Source organism: Etheostoma cragini, chromosome 18 (assembly GCF_013103735.1).
Source record: "Etheostoma cragini isolate CJK2018 chromosome 18, CSU_Ecrag_1.0, whole genome shotgun sequence".
In the NCBI taxonomy this organism is placed as follows: Eukaryota; Metazoa; Chordata; class Actinopteri; order Perciformes; family Percidae; genus Etheostoma; species Etheostoma cragini.
In genome coordinates, this window is record NC_048424.1 from 13,711,163 (window position 1) to 13,729,333 (window position 18,171).

Consider the following 18,171-nt stretch of genomic DNA (forward strand, 5'->3'; position numbering starts at 1 on the left):
ATTTTTCATATTGCCAACAAACCCCAAGAAAAGACATGAATCAACAATGTGTTAGTTTAATGTTGATTTTTTTCTTCTCCATACAGTCTTTGGCATTCAGCTACAAGCTAATTCATATATCTACATATATACCTCGTGCATATCATGTAATTTTGCACAATTTTGCAAGACTGTGAGTCTCTTCAGCAGACTCACAGTCCCTCAGCTAGCTGAAGTATGTGTCACTTCCAAGGAGGTGAGAAGGCGCGAGCTGTGTCTCCGTAACACATCGGCTCTCGAGTGAACAACACCCAGTTGATGTAGAGAGCTGGAGCATGTTCATGTGCTACCTCAGAAAGAGGAAACTGAGATGTGGATGCACCACCTGCCGAATCAACAAGGATTACTGAGAAGAGGCACTTGCATTTAGATTCTCTGGGTTTATTTCCATGCACACAGTAAAACATTAGGAACATTTGATTCTATGCTTCCATTACTCAACCATCTGTCTTAAAGGGAGATGCACTTAGCAACCAAAATGTATTTCTAGGAAGTCCTGTATCCCTAGTGCCTTTGTGCTTTGGCTAGTGAGACTTGCTGATGCAACATTTAGGGAAAAAGACTAAAAAACTGAGAGTTCTGTAGGGTCACGGGTGTCTAGATTATTTATTTTTTTGATAGTATGTGGACTGTAGAAGTGACACAAGGTCAATCTTGCATCCTAATGTTTCCTGGCAACAAGATGCTCCAACGTTATACAATCAAAATTGCAACACTGAGTGAACTGCTGAAGGCAAAACTATTCTTTCAAAAGGACTTCAGCCTTTCATTTCCCATTCACATCAAAATCTTAACAAAGAGAGTGAAGGAAGCCTTTTTTATTAGCTTAATGTTAACTGGATGCGACATCATGTTTCTTGCCTTTGGAAAGGGTTAGGATTATCGTCTGTGCCCTCAAAAACAGAGGATGAGACAGCATCATCAGTGTCAGTATTCATCTGTTTTGTGTGTGTGTGTGTGTGTGTGTGTGTGTATGTGTGTGTAGAAGCATTTGAGGAGGAATATCAATGTATGCTTTCGTGTTAGTAAAATGTTTGGGCCTTGCGTGTGTGAGTGTGTGTGTTTGTGTTGGTCACACAGAGCTGTGGAGCATAGGGTAATTTTCAATGACTCATACAGACCTTTACTTATTATTTTGTCAAGCAGGGGATGAAGAGAGGAGGAGGACGAAAGAGAGGAGGAATACGTCATGTATTTGGGAAGTGGTGTTTTGATGTAGGTTCAGACGTGTGTTTGTGTGTGTATGTGTGTGTCCTCTCACTGACCCCTGATAAGAGCTCCTGGTATGGTAATGGTATTGGTCAAACACACTCATTGGGACAAAAACAACCTTTCAGTGAAAATACTATTTATTTTGAACGTTGACCCAAAAACTGCTGGGAACCAGTTAATGAAGCTCTCTAGTCCAATTCCTGCACTATTAGAAAGGGCTCTTTTTGTTCAAAACACGTTGTGTTGAAGTTTTATCGTTTATGTGGTGCATTAAATGTATGACAAAAGAGGTTTGAACAACATTGATAAATGTGTTAAAAAAAATGACAGTGTCTTTAAGGTAGCTGACAAACCAAACAGAACCTGAAACAGAGATATTGAGCAACACGAAGGCATCATACAGTATCAGCTCCTATACTAAAGACAGACAGGAGAAATGTCTTCACACGTTCAGTTTGGGAAAACTCACCTTGTCAACATGTTAAAAACAAAATAAGCTGAGACATTATTACTATGTTGCTCAGTAGCTGAATTCCTGAATTCAAACCTGCAATCGTCATCATCGCGTGGTGAATACTGTCCCAAAGATTATAATTAAATAAAAAGCAACACAAGATGTGCCAAAGGCAACTGTAGAAGAAAGCAGCATGGCTTGCATTTTAAAGTCCAACTGAAATTACATTTGGTAATTCCTTTTTGCAGTCAAATATCTAATGTCAAAATTAGTTTTTTTTATGCATTGTTTATAGTTTTTTTTGTCTTGTTTTTTAAGGTCTTGGAGGAAATAACAGAAATGCTCCTTTTTGTCTCAGCCAGCTGGAGAGGTGTGTCATTGTTTGATTGACAGCAGCTTGCAGGCCGCCAGAGTGCCGGTATTACACCGTAGGGATAAAGTTGTTCTGTAATTGTACATGTTGTGTGCAGACGGTGTTAAACCAGCATCTAACCAGACCAAAGTTCTGTTTGCAGGTACTTCTACATGCTTTTTAATGTGCTGCAGCTGAGCAGCTAACTAGCTAACCAATGTTAGCAGTGCACTTTTGCTTGGTGAATGTTTGTTTGGTCGCCAGATATGTATTTTCAACTTTGTAGGTTAGATAAGAAGGAAATTTTAGCAGGAAAGCAAATGTGTGTCGTTGCTTAAAAGCAGATATCAACAACAGACAAGAAAACTTCAGTTGGACTTTACAAATTACGGCTTCCTGGGTTTATACACATAGTTAATACATATAGTAAAAGATAAATGTGTACATAGTAGTGGAAGTGGCAGTAAATTACTCTCATTTATACAGATTTTTGTTTCAAATATTGTTTTTTCAATAGTGCAGAGTAAACACATTGTTGATTGACTTGAAATGAATCAATGACAATTCTCTTATTCAGTTGTCACTGAATTTAACAAGTACAAGTACCTCAAAAGTGACTATTAGTCATACATTTTAGCATGTAATAGAGAATGGATTTATCAAAATACTAAACTAAACTTATGACAATAATAATTGATTACCACCTGAATTTATCATACTTTGTACTTAAGTCTATAAATATTCAAATATTAGGGCTTTCTCTAATACAGTCAACAGCTTTGTGAATAGCTCTAAAAAAGTATCAACTTAGACAGTGTGATATCCTGAGGGAAGTCAATCATGATCTTTTCTAGTAAGAAATAAACTCAAGATGCCTCTGGCAAAGCCATAGACGGAGATTGGTACTTTTTGTTACATTTCTTGCAGACAAACAAAACTTCTTAGGCTACTATAGTTCTTGGGGAAAGGGCAGCAAGGGCAACATTGACTCCGTTATTGTATTTTGCAGCCTGCAGCATCTTGATTAAACTCATACTGTATCTGTGCTGTACGTTATAGTAACTGGTTTTGTTTGACCTGTGTGACCTATGACCTGTCTCTACATCTGCTACGATCTGAGGATCAAACAGACACACAAATACATACATACATCAAAGCTTGCCTGGTTGACACTAGACCCTTCTCAGTTGTAACTGAGAGTGGTTCCGGGCCACGTTCATTCACAGCTCATTTCCAAAGGGGCGTCACCAACGGACGCCACTCAAATGTCTCTGAGCGCAACTGGATAGTCCTTCAACCAATCAGACCAACGATTCTGGTGACATAGCAGCGACTGCGGTAGCAACGGGTTGCTGCGCTTCAGTAGCCGTCATGTTGAATGTTAAAAAAAAACTGCTTGCCGTCGCTGCACTATCGTCATCGTGTAAAGCCTGCCTCAAAATGTGATTGGTGCCTGGATTTGAAAATTTTTTAAATGGGCTTGAGTTGGCTCTTGGCCAGACTGACTTCCACAGCAAATCTCAAAATTGCTGAAAGTTTGTCAGGGTTTTCCCAGGCTCACATGAACCATGTTATAAGCAAATACTGTAGTACTAATACATGTCTTTTAGAGTCAGTGCAGTAGACCATTACGTGTTCTTTGATGGGTTTACACCAGGCTATTGGTTACAAGCTGATTCTGGTTGAGTCAAGTTTTCATATCTGTTTTTGTGTCGAGACCAGTAGATCAGTTGAAAATGGTCATTATAAGCCTCAGTGCGTCTATACATAACCGTATTAAGCATTTGGTAGCTTTGTTTTCAAAGGTCCTTGTATTCTGATATTTAACTGTCCTTGCTTATTTATCAGGTTGTACCTTGTGACATTATTAAAAAAGATTTGGCTTTGTGTCAACTGCCACCTGTGGAGGGTAAAACTAACTCAAAGCACCTCCAGTGTGTCCTTGATTTCACCAACAGCCGCTGGAATGAAAGCATTTAACACTATCAAGTAGACTGATGATGTGATTTATTTTTTCCTTGATCCCTGTAGGGACCGCTTCACTCAACAGAGCTCACAGGTCAGGGTCAAATATGGAACAGCACCACTGGACCTGGTACAGCAGGCGTTCAGCGTCCCTGAACCTTCTACTGCGCAAGATGGTCCATGACTCACTACTGCTGCTCAAAGTTTCTTTGAAACCACGTTAAAGTTTCCACTCTCCCGGGTGCAGCTGTTTCATTCGTTTTCCCCAGACAAAAATGCACTGTACACTCATACTGTCTGGAGAGCAATTTACAGATCTGTAGTTCAACCTTTAGTTAAGCGTCTTCAGAATCGAGTCTCAGAGCTGCCCCTCTTCAGTGTCCTGCTGTTGAACTCGTCATGCTCAAAACTCAGATTATTATGCGACCTAGATATCATTAACAGCTTCTCCCGCTTACTGTAGTCACGCCTGTCTGTAACAGACATAGACGCATCTAACAGCCGCTCCCCTTGCTCGCTTTCCCTGTCCTCCAGCCGCATGTAGCCTTTACTGCTGCCCCGATTGCCACTGTTACTACAGCTGCTGTTGCTACGGTCGAGGCGGGGCCAGCTGGGGTGCTTGCGCTGCTCGGGGTGCACGCTGAGCATGCTCGGCCTACGCTCCAGGTCCAGAGATTTGGAGTGGCTTCCGAGCATGTGCAAGGAGGAGTTGGAGCCAAAGTCACTCCTTGCTGCTCCTGGGGAAAGCCAGCAGCCTGAGGTAGAGGAGGGAGCAAGGGAAAGGGAGCAAGAGGAGACAGAGGAGCAGTGAGAGGAAGAGGATGCCGAGTTACTCCGATGTAAGCTTGGTGGTTTGGAGGCCTTGGTAACAGATGGTACAGGAACCACCAGAGACTCCATGGAGCTCAGATGCTGAGACGAATGCCCGCCTCTCCTCTCTCCTCCTCTCTCCTCCTCAGTAATCGCCTCCATCTCCGGCTCGTCAATAACACAGTTGTTGAGTTTTATAACAGGGAGAGTAAGTGCAGATATGGAGGACGAAACAATAGAGCGTGCATGGTGTCCATCCTTCCCCCTATCTCCGTCCACCAACCACTGGTGGCGTACTGAATCCGAGCGAGCCAGGCCGAGGCCCGGGCCGTAGAAGGGGCGATCCTTGTAGAGCGGCGCCAGCAGTCCCGCAAAGCTACAATCCAGTTTAGCCTGCCCCCTGTGTCTGTGAAACTCCTCATCCCCTAACAGCACCTCCTCTTCTTCTGTAGACCCTCCCCCTCCGGCACGAGAGGAAAACGCCAGGGGAGAGTTGCTGGCCAACCGGGCTGCGTTATCAGCTCCAAAGGCTCGAAGATCCCCAACTTCTCTTGCATAGGTGCTGTTGCGGTGATGGTGTTGTTTTTGCTCTCTCTGCCTGAGGCGATGGATGTCAATGACGGTGGAGTACATGTCTCTCATGTGGATTATCTATTGCAGAAGAGAAAAATATTAGTAGTACATGTCGTAGCATAAGTATTCATGTTTGGATGAGCTGAGAGTATGTTACATATTCTTTTAAAGGGGTTTGTATGCTGGATGGTTGTGACCTGTAATCCATGTTTCTCCCATGGATTACCTGTAGGGGGATTAATCGAATCATGGAAGAAAAAGAGAGGGCACAAGAGAAGAGGAAATGTGATCAGAAGGAAATTGCAGAGCTAGGGATGTTATGAGGTTGGCAGAAATATGATGTGCATGTTGGTAGAGATAATGAATATGGATGACTGCACTGTGCATGCCCCTCGTTTTGTAGAGAGCGGAGGAAGAACTGAAATCAGAATACAGTGTTGGGAAGGAATATTATGACCACATATTTTATTTACTCAGGTTTTAAGAATGGAAAAACCTGTTTGTTTTGCCTTTCATAACCTTTTGTACATCCGATCTCTGCACATATCAGTGTTTCCAACGTGGCAAGACAATATATAAGCTTGTCCTTTTGCAGTTTATTGGCTAGCATGTAGACCCTCAAAATCCACTTGCAACTCAAGTATTTCATTTCTACTACCTACCTTAGTTTCTCTGTCTCTGTTTTCATGAAGAATGGCATTAGCACAGATAAAGATGAAAATCCCAATGCCCATTGTGAAGGGCCCGAACATCTTCATCCTCTCAGAGTGACGATGCTGTTCCAGGAACCGTGTCAGAGCGCCTCCGGTTTGCGTGGAGGGCGTGCCTACATGCAGAGCGTAGGAGCCATTCAATATAAGGAATTTGAATTTATAAACAATGGAGCAGAAAAAAGTGTGCTCACTTGCCTTGCACATTAGGACTCGTGCTGGAGTTTTCCACGTCCTTGTCTGTGACGGCCACCATGACTCTGTTTCCTTCTCCTGTGGCAGATGTTCCTCCAGATGTTCGTACAGCAGTTGCTGTCTTAGATCCTCCACCGGCCGGCAATCTGGCCGAGGACATGGTTTCACCGTGCGGCCAGTAACCCAGCGTCGCCATGCCGATCCCTACGGCCAAGATGACCAGTCCAAGGAGGAGGAAAAACCCGGAGGCGGAGTAGAGGCGGAGCCTACCACGTACTACTACAACATCGGTGCGTCGCTTCCGCTTTCTAAATGAAAAGCATGGAAAGAAAAAAGAAAATTATAGTTTTGGAGACATTTATTTAGTGGCATCATTACATCCACCATACTAAAAGTGTATAGAGATTGCAGAGCCTTTGCATGGACCGTAACACCTTGCACACACTTGTTTTTTTGTTAACAGTCAATGCTGACTTTTTGTAACATTAACACCAGTGTCACTCATTAATCACATCCAATAAACTGCTACAAGTCTCCTGTTGCCCAAATTAGTTGATAAAAAGCTCATTTACAAAGGTTCTAGTAATCTTTGTATTAATATTGAAATTATGAAAAGAAGACTAAGATAATTACCTGGGTGCAGCTTCTGAGGCCGAGTTTCCCAGGCCCGGCGCTGTAGGTAAGGGCCGGTGCTGGGAGCGGGCGGAGTCTTGGCGTTTTAGCTTAGCCAAGCCTGTTAGCACACCTGCTGCTGCAGTCATACTTAACCTGTGGATACACATGCAGCAGCATATTAGTAATACATTAAACATGTACTGTACATCCAGCATCTTGTGTGTGCACGTTTGTACCCTGTGACTAAACAACCACTGATGCAGAGCACAAAAAGATGCAACTGGAAAAAACGGGAAACATCTATTTGATAAAGGCATAGTACATACATTCAAAATAAAAATGATTACCAACAACAAACTTTTCTAAAAACAGGTGTATGGATGCACATATGTATTTCAGCTCAGCCAACGTCTGCCAGACTCTGAATAGATGAGGTGCACGTGCAGTATCTCCCACGATTGAGCAGGATTATTTGTCGTCTTTGTTTATGCAAGCGTGACGCCTCACGTACAGCAGTGACTTCTGGAACAATGCCTGTACAGTAGGTGGCAGTTTTAGAGACTTTTACAGGGAAAGTGTGTTCAACTTTCAGCGTCTTTTCAAGTTTGACAAATGCTGTTTGACGGTTTAGCAGTGATACAGATGTAAGCACACAAAAATGTGCACACCTGGTACAATCGCCACTGTTTTACACTGTGATGTTATTGTTGTTGGCTGTCAGCACTGGACAACATGTGCAGGGCTGTGCTATGTATGTGTAGTCAAACATTTACGCCTTCAGGAGGTTTGTTGACTGCTTTCTCCCTGTGTGTATGAGAGAGAAACTCAGTAAACAAAATAAGATATTTAGACACATGGCTTGGGTTTTAAAATAAAATCTTGGATAATTATTGAATTTATTTGAATTCAAATCCATCTTTTGTATTTTTATTGTTGGCATTGTTGTCACTATTTACGTTGCTGTGGCAGTTAATAAATTGGAAATACAGTCCTGCAGTTATGACATAATATTCAAATGAATCACAGTCTCTCTGCTCACCAACTGCTCAGATGTCTATTAATAGTTTTTAAAGGGAAAAGGGTTTAAAACAAACAGGCTTATTCTGGAAGAATCATTTGGTTACTAAATGCCTGTTAATCTGGGCTCACGTGAACATTAGCACTGTCCTGTTTAGCAATAAGAAGATTAAATGGAATAAATCTGATTTTGAATATCCAAGGTGGATGGCAATTTCAAGTAATCCTCTTCAGATCAAATTCTGTCAAAGGGAGCTCATTTCATTGCTTTTTTTTTTTGGTGCCATTTCCTTACTTCTGCTCTTGAACTTTAACATTTTGGGGTCAAAATATGGAACTAACAGTCACCACAGTAATCCACACCAGTTAAGGTGTCAGGTGCCATATCCTGGTAAGATTGAATCACCACCTTCAGTTTAAGCACCACCTTCACATGACAGTTTGCATAATTTTCTCGCTCCCACACACACTTAACGTACTTATGGTGTATTCACACTAAACTCGAAACAAATCTTTCATGTTGCTCAGTTACATACAAGGTCAATGCAAACATGGCAACAGAATGTTTTGGCCATTCTCAATCCGCGTCACGCTGTGTCGCAAAAGCCTACCAGCATTGAGATTCCCCTGACTCCTGAATCAGAAATGAAGGACAAACATGATTGACGCCGTGGGCAGTGAAATTCACCAAGCTGTGTGTGCCCCCAGATGATGTATAATGAACCCAGACACAACAGCGTTTGGTCAAATTGATGTACAATTATTTAGTGGTTATTTGGGCCATGCTTGATGACGGAAAGACAAGGCACAAAGAGACGTTGGTATTGTTAAGTTTTCCCCACTCACTCGGACAAATACGCATCCTGTATGAATGGCCAGATGTGCGTACATGTACGTATCTGCGCTTTACAGGCTATATGCGTCACAGGCTTACGCGCACGGATTGTTTTCACTGTAGGTGTTGGTGATTAATAATAGGTTGTGCTTTTTTCAAAGACAAAATACTGTAATAACATGTAAGTAACAAAGTTGTTCTGAGGTATTTATTTGGTTACCAGTTTTTCTGTGCCTGCCTGATGTCTGTGTGTAGGGTACGAGAAGATAAACCGATTTAGCATGGGAACAAGAACACACCCGTGACCTTTGTCTGTCTATTTTCTAATTTCTCCCTTCCTCCTTGCTTTCGCATCTCTCTCTGTCTCTCTGTCTTCCTCCAAGAATGGAGTGTAAATCTGTAGTTTGTAATTCTATCTCCCTTCATCTTTCTTTCATTCTCACTTTCAGTCTGTGTGCTAATGCATTCTGGTTGTGACCCTGAATAATGTTTTGTCCTCATTTATCTCCTTTTCCTCCACCCTATAGCTGACTGTCTCATCTCATCTCTCTCTGTTTGTCTTGCTCCCCCCCCCCCCCCCAGCCTCTCTCTCCTCAAATCTATTTTAATCTGTTTTTAATTTTAATTTTCTTTTATTTGGTCACACTCCTTTCTCCTTTCCTTTTCTTTTACATATCTCAAAGCAACAAAGCTTTTAATATTGAAAGTAACTGTGAATCACACACAGGACCAGACGTTCTCTCCTCCTACCCTCTTTTCTCCTTCTCACATCTTAATGTATTTTTCATGTCAATCATCTCATTGGTCATACTGCTGTAGGAAAGTGCTGCTAACACAGATGGTGAATCACACAAGGACAAACACAACCAGCCTTGTTTCTCTGGTTTTTCTGTTTTCTCTCTACTTGATTTGCTCCTTTCGCTCCTTGGTGTGCGTCAAATAGGAACCCACACAATTTTTCAAGAGCAGGGGGAGAGATTCCCTCTGTTTACTGAGAGACGAGAAAGGGATGGATATGAGTGCAAGGGAAGGATAGAGGAAGAGACAGGAGAGAGGGAAATGGTGTCTAAGTCATGACCAGAAACTGAAATCCGGAACAAAAAGCTGAACAGTTAACAACAATGGTAAAAACTATTTTGAAGGAGACAAGGTTACATGATGAGTGTAAAAGAAAGGCCTGGCAATAAGTGCCAGTGATGACAGGATAGAAGCAGAAAACAAGCCAAGTGTATCTGTCATTTTAACAAGGCAGGAGCAGTTTCTTACTACTGCCTTGTTAAAATGACAGAACAAAATTCTGCAGTAGCAGACACACCGGCAGCCTTACGGAAAGCACTCAGACTCAGACTCAACAAGGCTTTCTACAGTGGAGAATGGGCGTGACCTGGGCAGGGACCCCCAGAAAACGACAAGTTAATATTCAGTTACTTATGCTCAACACCTAATAGCCCATTTGTGGCTCTGTTAATCACAATGATCACACATAGACTATATGAATATAAATTGTAGTTTTCTCCACCTCATATCATAAACAAATTATAAATAAATGTGAAATCCACCACTCCCTTTTCCACATCGCTGCCTTAATTAGCAGCTTCCTAAATTATTGTTTAATAAATCATGACTTAGCCTTGGTGTAATCACTTTACTAATGAATTGCTCCTGCTGTTAATCTGTGCAAAAACTCACTGTTAGGCAACAAAACCACTGAAATAACGTACCTCACGCATCAGGCAGCAGATGTGTTCCGTTAACATTTATAGACTCTAACTTTCAGAGTAGAAATTTCCTCATTACATATCACTTCCTCTGTGATGTTATCTATAGGTGATGTCACGTGATGTACTGTCCCTATAGCAACTACATGTGCTGCTGCTAGGTGACATGTTTCTATAGCAACTACCAGCTGTGTGAACAGGAATGACAGGTATATCATAATACACACAATCCTTTTAACAAGGGTGCGTTTCTCATGTGTAATTTAGATTTATATTTTGGGCAAAAACCAACCTTTAGGTCACAGCACATGGTTGAGTATTCTTAAGAGTAGAACTGGGGAGAGAGGGGAGGGATTTGCAAGTTTGATGAAATGAGAAGAGGAGGTAGTGAAAGGGAGAGACCCCACATGAAGAGAGGATGAGAGCAACATGAAGGTGCTTCCTTTTTTTTTACACCCAACATTTACGTGTTAATCACATCTTCATCTACGTAATTTGTGCTGCAGCTCTACAATTCTCCACACATTAGAGAGAAAATGATGGAGAGTGTGGAAGAGGAAAAAGAAAAGCACGGGTGGGATAGAAAGATAAGAGGAGCAGAAGTGACAGAATCAGAGGAAGACATCCAAAGTGGGAAGACGGGTAGAGAGAGAGAATAGAGGAGGTGCTTTAAACTACAAGTAACAAACTCCACGCCGAGAAAAGTTAGTCTCAAATACGTCAACTCAGTGAACTGTAGCTAACACAACATGGACAAAGGCATCTAATATGGACACAGATGGAGTGAGAAGGAAAGCATCGAGGAGCAATGTAATGAGAGAGGAATGAGCAGGAAGATGAAAATGGAGTGTGGTAGTGAGAGAACAATGATCATCCATTATGTCTCCCATTATACTTACAATGTGGTTTTGTTTGTGTTTCATAAACTGTACCGGTAAGGTTAACTAAGGCCAAATCGCTCTCATAAATGTGCCAGTGGTTCTTTTTTCCCTCCTGAGCTGGATTTAAAAGACAGACACCCTGCTGCTGCAGCTAAGAAAATCGGATGGGAGTCAAAGACCAAACAACACTAGTACTTTTATCTTACTTACTAATTAGTACTTTGTACTTTTAGTAGATTTGGCAAATGTTCAGAATATAGAAAGGTTGTTTACTTTCTGTTCTCTTGCCAAGTCTGCTGGAAATTACCTGCATGAGTCAGGGCTGGTAACTCTCACATATTGACAGTGAAACTCATGCAACTGGCAGTTCATTAATGTAATTGATTACAATGTTATACAGCTGTTTTTACACTTTATGCTAAAAAGCACAGTTTATTTATTTTTCATTTTCATTTTTTTCACAGGTGCTTTGGCAATGTAAACGTCTGTTTCCCGAGCCAAAAAAGCCCCTTTGAATTGAATTGAGATCAGCTGTTTTTCTGTAAAGGGTTGAGAGAGAGGAAAAATTAGAGAGAGAGGTGTGCAACAACTGATAACATCGCGGCAGGTACAGGGACATGGGACAAATGAGACAAACAGAGCAGAACCATAGAACACTCCGGTTAAAGCAACACTAGAAAACTTTTCCAGCTTCCGTCCCCCTACAGGTTGGAAGTGGAATTGTCCCAGTATGTCTCATTGGGACTACAGATCCGCTACCCGATCTGGCAAACTTGCACAGTGTGGTTATAGCTGATAGAGAGCAGCACACTGTTTGTTCACACTTGTTACGAGTTGATGACCACTAAAATTTTAGTTAGAAAAAGTTCTCTAGTGTTGCTTAAGGTGAGCCATGCTCTGATTTTGATGCGCGTCTCTTCGTGGCATTACGGTACCGGTACAAAGAAAAACTTGCTATCCAACACAAATTTTCACATTTTATACACCTATCAAATAAACTGTCAGCAAAGAAGTGCTGATTTGATCAGTCTGTTTCCATAATAGGTTTGCTGAGAAGCGTAATGGATTACTACTCAAAATATTCTTGACCATGTACAAACAATTTGAAATAGTTTTCCTGCACATTACCCTACAAAAAAATGATAGTGGAACACATTGGAAATGTCCTCATTTTTAAACTTATAAATTAAAGGTTTGCTGAAAGTCTTGAATATATACAATCTAGCAGAATATAGTATATTATAGTATAGTATAGGATTGGATAGGGGACTAACTGTCTAAAGACCAATGCTTTATGTCTGTCAAAGGACTTTACTGTTTTGCATGTTTCAGCCCATTAACTACAAATTGTGTGCACTTTATATTACATCAATCAGTAGATCACTTTACCAAATGTGTGCCGGGGGAAATGCTGTGACAAATAGAAAACATTCTTTGGAAATCCTCTTAGTGTGTTTCTTACAAAAAAACACATTAACCTTTAGTGGAAGAAGTTCATGTGATCCCTTTTTTAATGTCCCTGATTGCCTTTATGTTCCTCCCAGGTTTTATTTTTTAGACTAAATAGCCCACAAGTGCTTTTTGAAAGCAGATTGTTGACCAGCCGATATCCCCACAGCTGCCATAAACACACTAACATGGAGGAGTAATTAAAACTTACCTTCCTGCTATTACATTACTGCACAATATTAACACAACTTTACCAAAGCTGTTTCCTGTGAGGGGTAATCTTAGGTTGTATTATTTCATTAAGTAGATTTTCATTACTTCCTGCTGTAAAAAAAAAAAAAGGTCCCAACAAACCTAAAGTAAACAGTACCGAGTAGTTATACTGGGCTGCCAAATGAAAGACCACTATTAGTATGGTCCCGGCAGTATGTGACAGTAAGGCATCACAGAGATATCCGACACAAAACTGTGACATGGATTACCACACATCTGCCAGTCCCTAATGTCATTATATTTGCTTTTCCAGAAAGAAAAGGACATGAACCCTGACCACCACCGGTGACCACCACTGGGAACCTTTGAGGAGGAACCGCCATCCTATGGGGTTGGTGGGTGAGTGTTTATCAGCCTGTGTGTCTCTACGTAGGGATTTCTTATTGGGACCATTTTGATCATACGGAGGAGGATTAAGGCCACATGAAAACAATGTATTGAGTTCTGAGTTTAAAGTCAGAATTCTGAGAATAAAGTCAGAATTCTAAGATTAAAGTCAGAATTTTGAGGCTTTCGCATGTTGTTGTGCCCGCTAGGACTCTACTCCCGCTAATTTCTACTCCTCTCAACCACTGCCCTAATGCTCTCTGATTCTAATCGCTATGGTAACGTTTAAACATCCCTTCAAAATAAAATACAGATACGCAAGAAAAACAAATATAAGGAATTTTTTTTTTCATGAAAGTTTTAACTCACGATAACGACAAATCAATGGGAGCCCTGAGCTTGTTTCTCTGCAACGAGACGGTCCCATCTGGGAGTGATGGGAGACAATGACACCCGAAGTGTGTTGCTTATGTCCAGTCTACTCTGTTGTTTGGTTTTGGTTGCTGTCACTGCAGAAAACCCCGCTTCACACTGATAGGATGTCAGAAATGGCAACAGGGTTTTCAGTGCTATGTTGGCGATCTCAGGGTATTCTGCCATGACTTTAATCCAAAACACCGGCTGAGTGGCTGTCTCAAACATACTTTAAAGGCCGCCGTCATTTGCAATCTCCAGCAGCTGATCTTCTTCTTGCACAGACATGGTAGAGTCACCTGGTTTGTTGACAAATGGGTTGAAGATCCATTCCTTGCCAGTTCCTGGGTCTTTTGTGGTTGGGAAGTAGCGCTCAAACTGCTTTAAAATCAAAGACAGGTGATCGTGCACCAGCTGGGAGAATGACAGATCAGGCTCAGTCCCACCCAAAATCCCTGCTAATGTTTGAAACATGTCCAATATACCTCTGTTCACAAATCCAATTTGGCTTTAAATGCAGCTACTGTATCAGCCAACTTGAAGACAGTTGTCATTTTCCGCTGAAGTGACAGATTGAGTTCATTGAGCAGGTTGAATATGTTGCACAGGTAAGCCAGTTTTGCGACCCATTCCTCGTCACTGAAATGTGCTGCCAGCGGTGACGTCTTTTCTAAGAGAAATCTTTGCAGCGGCTCTCGTAATTCAAACACTCTGGTCAGTGATTTCCCTCGGGGTAACCATCTTATTTCGGTGCATAAGAGGAGGCGTCTGTGCTCTGCGTCCATCTCCTTACAAAGTTGCTCAAACAGGCGCGAGTTAAGGGCGTGTTCTTTGAAGTGGTTAATAACTTTAACAATGTCCTTCAATACACTGTTCAATTCTGGTGGCATTTTTCGGCTTGCCAGCATTTCCCTGTGAATGATACAATGTGTAGATTCACATTCAGGTGCAACTTCTTTAATCCGAGCAGTTAACCCAGACAGCCGTCCGGTCATGGTTGCAGCTTCGTTTGTGCATAGGCCGACACAAAAAGGACCATTTCAGTTTTCCTGATATATAACCATCCAGCAACTTGAACAGTTCTGCGGCGGTGGAGTTGGTTGGCAACGATAGTGCACACACCATATCCTCATGCACATTCTCCTGATGAAGATGCCACATACACAAGTAGTATTGCCTTGTTTTCAACAGCTGTAGATTCGTTAACCTGGAGTGCGTACCACGATGATGTATTAATCCTCTCCAACAATTGTGTCTCAATGTGTTCGGCTATGTCTTCAATGCGCCGAGTTACGGTGCTAGCCGACAGAGGCACCTGTGCGATCTTTTTAACCGCAGCCTCTCCTAGAAGTTCACAAAGTTCGCAAATGTCTTCAGTGGAGGTCAAGATCAGTTCTTCACCAATAGTGAATGGCTTTTTAGCGTTAGCAATACGGTTAGCCACCAAGGACGATGCTCTCAGTGCATTTGCATTCACTGATGTGGTGGCCCTCAGGGATTTCTTCTGTCCATCGTGTTCCTGTTTTTTTTTTTCAAAAATACTCCAGGGGCTCGTCTTTTAATCCAGGGTGCTTGGTCTCCAAGTGGCGAAGCAGTTTTGAAGGCTTCATTGCCTCATTAGCGAGCCGCATGCAATGCAGAGCGGGCTCGGTTTGTTAGAATCACCGACCGGGATAGATCCATATTTCAAGTAGGACTCCTGGTATTGTCAGTTAAAAGCTTTCTTTTTCTTGGAAGAGGGCTCTTCTCCTGTCTCTTCACTGGGCCTTTTCACCTTCGCAAAGAAACTTTCCCAAAGACATCTGTTTCTTAATCATTTTGCCCGCTTGTAGGTTCAATATTGGCGCTAAAGACGTAACCGAGAGAATAAATTTAAAAAAAATTTAAATTAAAGGATTGTTAAGACTCAGACAATACATAAAACAGAGAAAAATTAAATTATTTATTCTGCGGCCCGGTACAAATTGATTGAGCCCGGTGGTTGGGGACCACTGCTCTAATCCATATTGTGAGCGATCCATTATTTTGTATATTATTTCAAAATCATCCATAGTTAATTTGGTTTTGCGTTTAGTTTTGTTTAGTAAAATAAATAAAAAGTTTTATTTGAAAAAAAGATGACTCTCTTGACTTCATGTTGTTGTCAGCTGATTATCCCTCCTAACAGAGCTAAGTAAAGGTAGCGTTACAGATAAAAAAAGGAAAAGACTTTCATCATTTACTCCATATCACTGCACAGTATGTGCTTTATTGTGTTATTTTTTACCGCAATGATTGGTTTTTATAGTTAAACGTGATGTTTTGGAATATATGGTCCTAAATTTGTCACTAACCTTCGCACAAGCATATCTGCATGCTGTGTTCATTATTCCCTAAATCAAACACTAACCTGCACTGACACCCGGGTCTTTGCATTTATTCTGCTTGATTACATTGTGTTCCAATGAAACTTGGCTGGTATTAGGAAGCCATATGTAACTGCTTTTTCTCTCAATTTAAGTGTTGAATGTTGACTTGAAGGATTAACTAATTAGCTCTAGCTGACATTGGGTAAACATAACAAGTGCAATATAGCATATAAATGTGTAAGATGACAGTTCAGCTTAGTCAATACACACACACACAGTCGTGTCTGGCTGTCTTTGTGGGGACCAGTCATTGACATAATGCATTCCCTAGCCCCTTACCCTAACCTTAACCATCAAACCTAAATGCCTAACCTTAACCCTTACCCTTACCTTAACCATAACCTAACTCTAACCCTACTCCTAAAACCAAGTCTTATTCCTCAAAAAGCCCTTTAACGTTATGGGGACCAGCATTTTGTCCCCACAAAGCTGTCAGGTCCCCTTAAGTATACTGTATTCACAGTTTTTGGTCCCCACAAATGTAGCTAAACATGGCACACACACACACACACACACAAACTCTCTCTCTCAGGTCTAATCAGGCAAAAGTGAAAACACCTGTGCAGCGGCTATTGCAGCATGAGCAAATTGCTTTTTTCTTTGCTGCTTCCCCCCAACCCCCTACTTTAACCATTTGAATATCACATTTTCAAATAGCTGAGTGGGTTCACAATATTCAAAGTCTAAGGTCTCTGTCCCCAGACTTTTTTGATTGAAAACGTGTTTCATGTCCATTTGATGTGATCACAAGATCACCGAGTTGAAAAAAGGAGGAAGGAGGAATTTGTATCACAGGAACAAGAATGAGCAAAAGATTTTAAAAAAAGATAGCAAGCTTGTGTTTGTGCATTGCTTTACTCCTACAGACTCACGGTCAATGGTGAGTCATCTGTCTGGAGAATATGTCACTATGTGTTTTCCTGCTGACCTTTCCGCAGCACATTTTCTGATGCAAGCACTCGAGTGTCATATCCTGCACCCTCTTCACCCTCTTACTTGGTTTTCTTCCTCATGATGTTAATGATACATACGTTTTTTTTTTTTGTCTTGCATCCTTCACACTGATAAATTCAGCTCTCTTCAATTGAATTAAGCTTTGAATCATCAGATCCTCCTGCCAGGTGCCGGTTGTGTGTGTGTGTGTGTGTGTGTGTGTTTGTGTGTGTGTGTTTTGGGGGGAGGTGTATACTGGAGTGTCCACCTGTTAATTCTAGCAAAATGACTCATTCTCACTCCCTCATCACCCACACTCATTCCTAGGCCGGAGCTGTCCCCTACTGCCCTGCAGCAGTCTCGTCCTGGGACCTTTGTGATGTCCATGTTTTGATTCTAAAGGCCCACTCTCCAAAGCTTCAGAAATAATTTAAATCCACTAGTATACATTTTTCCATTAACCACTTTTTATTTCATTTGCCCTTCAGAACATTCTCAGCAGAGACAGGAATAATGTCTTAAATCAGATAAACCTGAGTGTTTTCCTCTGACGGGATGAAATCGTATTATCCGGTGGTGGGGTAGGGAGGCTTGCCCATCGTTTTGGGAATCTTCGGAGTGACAAATTGAAGGAAGTGCTTACCTCCCAGAGGGTTTTTTAAACAGGATTATTGAGTTACTGGATGCGTGTGAAGGAGGATTAGCTGATATGTCGCCTAGCTTTTTAATGAGTCTCAAATTAAACTCAGATGCATTTCTCCGTAAAGTGTTTGGCAGCGAACGATGTCTCACTAAAAGCCATGTGACTCAATGAGTCCCCCTTGTATTTCAATCAGCTCTCACTTGTAAATCACCCGATAAAACCAGCGCCAGTGCTGCTGTTGTCCTCCCTCCTCTTAAATTTTGTGTTGGTTGTGTTGTGGTTTGGGGTTTTTGTTGGGTTTGTTTTCCCGTTTCTGCCCCCTTGTGAATGTCTCAGTGTTTTCCCAGG

At 41.6% G+C, this 18,171-nt stretch overlaps 1 protein-coding gene across 2 annotated transcripts in view; it reads right to left on the minus strand.

Moving 5' to 3' along the window:
- Positions 1 to 1,370: 1,370 nt before the first annotated feature.
- The window catches only part of tmem200a (transmembrane protein 200A), a 20,723-nt gene continuing 3,922 nt past the window's right edge, over positions 1,371 to 18,171 (minus strand). The window contains exons 2-6 of one of the 2 annotated variants that reach the window (XR_004660485.1): positions 6,944 to 7,078; positions 6,314 to 6,618; positions 6,068 to 6,231; positions 4,303 to 5,483; positions 1,371 to 4,264 (exon numbers count right to left, since the gene is read on the minus strand). Coding sequence is in view for 1 of the 2 variants with exons in the window: in XM_034900682.1 (XP_034756573.1) it covers positions 4,368 to 5,483; positions 6,068 to 6,231; positions 6,314 to 6,618; positions 6,944 to 7,071 (1,713 nt within the window). In the remaining variant the exon portion in view is untranslated. Of the gene's footprint in view, positions 5,484 to 6,067; positions 6,232 to 6,313; positions 6,619 to 6,943; positions 7,079 to 18,171 lie in introns of both variants that reach the window. The other variant, XM_034900682.1, reaches the window with a different exon arrangement.